This window comes from Calidris pugnax, unplaced genomic scaffold, assembly GCF_001431845.1.
Source record: "Calidris pugnax isolate Ruff unplaced genomic scaffold, ASM143184v1 scaffold274, whole genome shotgun sequence".
Lineage (NCBI taxonomy): Eukaryota > Metazoa > Chordata > Aves > Charadriiformes > Scolopacidae > Calidris > Calidris pugnax.
Genome location: NW_015091009.1, coordinates 402,872 through 408,871, shown reverse-complemented (window position 1 = coordinate 408,871; position 6,000 = coordinate 402,872). Strand labels below are relative to the sequence as shown.

The window sequence follows — 6,000 nt, the reverse complement described above, 5'->3', positions numbered from 1 at the left end:
CTTCAATAAATAGCTTGCACTGAAATTTATTGTTATAAAGTGTCATCTTCAGACGTTTACATCAAATCTTTGGTATTTTGGATATTCTTCTTGGCATGGTGGATGGGGTTTGGAATCAATATTTTAATGGTAGTTTTTGGAATGCTGTGGGTACAGGTGATGCTGCTTCTCCGTTCCCTGCTTCCAGGCCTTGCAGAAAATGTTATCTGCTGTATGGTGGGTTTTTTTTTGTATTCCCCCTCCCCCTTTTGTCACTCTGTACCTTTTCGTGCCATCTGGAATATAAGGAAGTATGTTAGGATAATCAGATATTTCATACCTGGCTGATGCCGTGGAGATGAACCGCATGAAAATAGCCTGCGATAAGTGCAATCAAATGCCAATTGAGTTACTGTCAGCGTCAGAAAGTGGATGTTCAGCAACTTATCTGCTTACACTGGGTTGTGAAAAAGCAACAGGTTGGAAGACAAGGTGAAGCTGAGTGTCAAAGGTTGATACAGTCTGGCATTGGAACTGGAAGCCCGAAGGGTGTTTTTGAGTTAACATGGCTTTGAAGTAATGTCATTGTATTCCTATTTTTTCCTGCTGTAAGCAATGAGAAAATCTACTGTTTAAACCACAGTAAGCTGGGGAGGGAAGTTGCAACCAAAACACCAGTTGAAAAACATCTGAAGAAATACCAGAACTTACTCTGTTTACTTTATAAATTCTAGATGACTGCCCTGCTAAGGGGAAGTGGGAAAAGGCAGCTTACTGAAGCGAATGGATGAGCATGTGAAATAGAGATAGGTTTTAAAAAGAATAATCGTGATGACTACAAACTATTGCAGTGCTATTTATGAATTCTTGCAAAATAACACTGGAGACTGTCAGTGTGTGTCCTTCTGTCTGTACGTCCCAGCAATGCTCCTCTGGGCTGTGAGCAAGCATGTGGATTTGCACTGCTGGTGGTAGAACTTCAAGTCATGAAGGTGGGTAATGGACAGTAGAATGAAGCAGGTAGACATCTAAGGTAAGCCACAGAGGACAAGCAATGTGGATTTATAATCAAAAGGTCTCATGGGGGAGCACCATTTATTTTACAAAAAAACCCAGCTCCAACGTAGGTGATTAAAAAGAAATATGTGTTACTTAGCAGCTTAGTAGTTGAAGTAGTGCTTCCAAGCAGCTCAAGGAGATGAAATCCTGGTGTTATGGAAGAATTTGAGTAAACAAAGGCTCTCCTGTGCAACTGTTGAAAAATAACTGGACATTGAGTGTAAACAGATGATGTTTGTAATTGAATGCACAAATAGGCTCAAGAGGAATGGGGAAAATGCAGTTTGTAAACCAACTCATTAAAGAATTAGTGGATGAGAGTATACAGAAAGTGGCTTTGACTGCGTGCTGTAAAATTACCCAGAAGTTAAACGTCTGCCTATAATTACAAATAGAGAAGGACAAAAAGAAAATATTTTTCTAATTAGAAAAGTAGGCCGTGTAGTGTGATTTTTCTGACTTGGCTGGTGATAAAGCAAGGGCTTTTGTGAAACTGGCGAGAGCAAAATTTTGCAGTTGTGCAGAGGGAGATAGTGTAATCTGTTAGTGACCCACTGTGGTGTCAGCGTTGGGGGGTGCTGGTCAGGGGTATTGAAGCCTGTGGGTGTGCCCAGGGCCCTGACAGACACATCCTTTGCTCTTGGGACATTTTTTATTTCTGCCAGCTTTGTAGTGTGATGGCAAATGCTTCTTGGCTGATGTTTTGTGATGGACTTTCTGGGTTCATGAAGAAGTTGCAAGGTATGCTTGAGTTTCTGGAGAGCTCTGCAAGCCTGCTCTGCAGTGGGTGAGTGGTATTTTTTCAGCATTCGTAAGCAGGACATGGTATAAATCCAGAGGTACAGCAGGTCCCATCCCTGGCTTAATGATCCGGTTGAGCTTGGACCCTGCTATTACTTTACTGCACCTATCTGTAATGTATTTCTTCCTTGGCTGAAAGGAAGTTCTTTTGGAATGCTAGCAAACCAAATTTAAACGGTTTCTCATTTAGGAAATTTTACTTCATGTATGAAACGGAGTAGCATGACTATTCTGATTCCGTAATGACTGTGCTTTTCGGATAGCAGAGCCTGATCCTCTTTTTCAGGGAGACAGCATGTAAGAGAATTACTTGAGACCTCCCTCTTGAGGTCTCACTTCTCTTACAAAAGTAAGAAAACACTGTCTTTCTTAGCTTTTTCTGCAGACATTAGAGGCTTTCCAAAATTCTGGGGAGTTGCTCTAATTGCAATTTTTACAATTGCACATTCCTGAACAGCCAAGTAAACTGTGGCTGTTTGACGGTGTTGTAATGTGACAGGGTGTGTAATGTCAGGGCCCAGGAGCAGGAAAATGCAGGAAGTGAGTGTTTATATTGTGGTCTTTGTGTATCTGCTGGTTCAGAAATGAATTACCACCTTTTTTATCAGTGCCCAAGGTTCGGCTGTAGAGGTGGAAAGCTTTTTGGGGTCAGAACAGTGAGTTACTGTTTTGCAGTTGGCTGTCTCTTGGGTTTGCACCAGGTTACAGAGTGATTATTATTTTTTTTTTTTCAATTTATTTTTTAATCTTTATTCCTGGTGACATCAGTATTCTGACTGTAACAGGGACTAACCCTGGGCTTCTTTCCAGAGTGATGTCTTTGATCAGCTAATTGCCTTGATAGAACAGAGGCATTCCCAGCAGAACAGAGGGTACTCAGGGTTCTTCCCACATTTTGATGTGTAGTTCATGCTAGCAAAAATTTGGGCTAAGCTCTTTGAAAGGCATCATATGAACCCTGTCTTTTGAAAGAGTTACTAAAATGAGGTGATGTGTAAGAACCAAATAATTATTCAAAATTCTTAGCAAACAGGAAGGTAGCTGGGGAAAGAGAAGACAATGATTAAGGGATCCTATTTTTATTTAACAGCTTCTTCAGAAGGTAATATGGAAATGTGGGATTGAGGTGTGAGTCTTTCCTTCCCACTATGTTGCTTCTCCCCTTCTTCAGACAATGTATTGGAGTGGTAGCAAGTCTATTCTGTGTCCATGCTTGGGATAAGAGGAGTAGTTTGCATCACTGTCTATGTATTCCCTCCATTTCTCTGGGTCATCTTTCATTTTGTTTATTATATTAGCATTTTTTTTGTTAAAAAATAACGCAGCTTGCACAATTTCTGTGTTCATAACAAATTCTACTTTTCTGCTGGCTTGTTTAAATCTCCCATTGAAGAGATCATTGTTTAGCTGATCTCCTTTAGGACAAAAGATATACCACTCTAACGAGGAGTCTTCCTTTATGGCTAAGTTGAGGTTTCAGAGATGTTCTTTATGTAGGCCACTGCTTTATTTGCCAGCTTCCTTTAACAGTCCTCTTACAGCACTCTTTAATTTAACTGAGCCTTCAGGCAAGAGAAGGGCTTGGTTCATTTGCTTGTTAAGAGCGTGTGACTGGAATAACAGCAGGCTGTGTGAAATAGCTGGTCTCAGTTCTGCTCTAAGTGCAGAGAATTCCATGGGATGTAATCCGCATGTGGCGTCCTGGTGGAAATTTTTACTTTAATGACTGAATATGAACATCTGCTAAGTCTTCTGCCTAAAAGTAGACCTTCCAGTGTGAAGTTCAGGACACATCCGTGAGATGGTGAAAGTTGAACTGTTCTTGCTGTAATGAGGATTTGAAATGGACAAATAGAAGACATCATTTCTGGGCTAAAAACTCTTCAAGGACTAAGCATAGTTTGAAATGAAAAAATGTTAACCTTTTCCTAAAGGTTTTCAAGTATAGTCTACAGTAACACAACATACTGTTGTACTCTTAAGACCTCCATAGCTGTAGCTCTTGAAGATCAGTATTTTGGGGGAGAATAGTCAGAAAGCTCAACAGTGGCTGATTTTTAAATTTTTATTTCTTTTTATGCACTGTTTTTTTTCCTAACCCTAGGCAGACATGTCGACTTGTGCTGAGTCTTTGCCATCTTGTCCGTTATAATAAATGAGTCACGACAGAAATTAACACAGTTTTCTGCAAACTCCAGATTGGTTTTCTTTGCCTTCTTTAATGTTAACATATAGGTTGTCATGCAGTATAGGACTGTTTACAAAATAAGGATTTTAAATGTTGGAAAAACGTGAGAAGCCCTGAATTTGTGCTAGGTCTCACTGGAACGAATAGTCTGAAAACCTTGAGATACTTGGCAAATTTTACCCTGAACTATTATCTCCACCCTCTACTTAATTTGGAAATTCAGTCTCATAGTATGGATTGTACTTGGTTGGTGTGGAGATGAGGGGAAGGGATTTGCTACAAAACCCTAAGAACTCAGCGGAGGTGGGTGTACCATCAGTAACTTGGGGGTTTTTTGGACAGTTTCAGGCCAAAGGATAAGGTAGGTGATTCTAGCAATCCTGTAGGCTTGAGACCGTTATCTGTCATCTGGTTATTTGTCTACGCTATGGCTGTGGTGGAGACCCTGCTGCTGTTGGCTGTCACTACAGCTGTATCAAACTGACATCAAGACAGAGCAGTCAGTCGCCCTCAGCAGAACCACAGCTCTTCCTCTGGCCTGGTTGTGGTTTCTCACCGTGTTTTGAAAAGTTGTTGAAGAGCGTTGTTTTATTTTTTTAAGAAGTGTATATTTAAGTATATTTTTAAAGTGTCTTTTGTTTTCCTCTGTGCGTTCTGCTACATGCCAATAAGAGAGAGTACAGCACTGGTGAGGCCACACCTGGAGTCCTGAGTCCAGTTCTGGCCTCCCCGCTACGAGAGAGAAGAAGAGATACTCCCGTACTGAAGAGATTCCAGCGAAGGGCCACAGAGGTGATGAAGGGTCTGGAGTATCTCTCCTATGAGGAGAGGCTGAGAAAGCTGGGGCTGTTCAGCCTGGAGAAGAGAAGGCTCAGGGGGATCAATGTGTATAAATACCTGAAGGAAGGGTGCAAGGTGGATGGAACCAGGCTCTGCTCAGTGGTGCCCAGTGACGGGACCAGAGGCAATGAGCACACACTGAAACTCGGGTGGTTCCCTCTGAACATCAGGAAACAGTTCTTCACTGTTCAGGTAACTGAGCACTGGCACAGTTGTGAAGTCTCCTTCCTTGGAGATCTTCAAAAGCTGTCTGGACAGGGTCCTGACAACCATCTCTAGGTTTGCCCTGCTTGAGCAGGGGTTTGGACTGCATGATCTCCAGAGGTCCTTTCTAACCAATCTCAGCCATTCTGTGATTCTGTAATAAATATCCTATTTATGCACCTTGTTAAATGTCAGAACAATTTTTCACCACCTTGGCAGCAGTGGCTAGGGGAATCTCGTAACTGTTTCCATAGATGTGAGAAGCATTTACCTTGTGTTTTCCTGAAAGGGCTGCCTCATCCTGATTTTCAGCTAAAGGAGTTGAGGAAGATGACTTGTTCTCTATCTGTCAAATAGGAGACCTGTGGCTTCCTTACGGAGTAGACTGTAGACTGATGTTGCAAGGGAAGGAACACTTGGTATCAGCCACGAGTCAAATGAATTCTGCAGATCTTTCCCATAACTGTCTGTCCTGGAGCAAAGAGAGCCCCTCTCGTTCAGCAGGCAGGAATTGTTTGAATGGCATTGAGGTTATTTGCCTCACATCTGCTTCTTACCTTTGGTTGGCAACAAGAACTGAGGCTGAAGAAGAGATGTTTCAGTGGAGCAGACTTAATTGTGTCAAATCAGGCAGAAGGTCTTTTGCTGGTTGGAGCAAGTGGTGTTTGAGATGTTTTGTCAGGAGCTGGAGGGAAGTTGTGGGAGTGATGTGGGTCCTGATGCTATTTGACCATACAGTTCAAGGAACGGACTTGTCTGACAAGTACTTTCTGTTTCTAATCGTACCTTTAACATAAATCGAGGACTTAACAGCTCACACGTACAGATCTTCAGTACTCGTTCCAAGAGTTTAAAATGGGCTCTTAAGCATTAAAGATGCTACTCTAAGGATAGAGACTTAATCTTTGAATGAGTCACACAAACACTGC

The 6,000-nt window shown here is 41.9% G+C and overlaps 1 protein-coding gene across 1 annotated transcript in view; it reads left to right on the top strand.

The window, feature by feature from the left end:
* Positions 1 to 337: 337 nt before the first annotated feature.
* Positions 338 to 6,000, top strand: part of ABCC4 (ATP binding cassette subfamily C member 4) — a 151,388-nt gene continuing 145,725 nt past the window's right edge. Inside the window, exon 1 of the mRNA XM_014955633.1 lies at positions 338 to 399. Within this exon, the coding sequence (XP_014811119.1) occupies positions 338 to 399 (62 nt within the window). The remainder of the gene's footprint in view (positions 400 to 6,000) is intronic.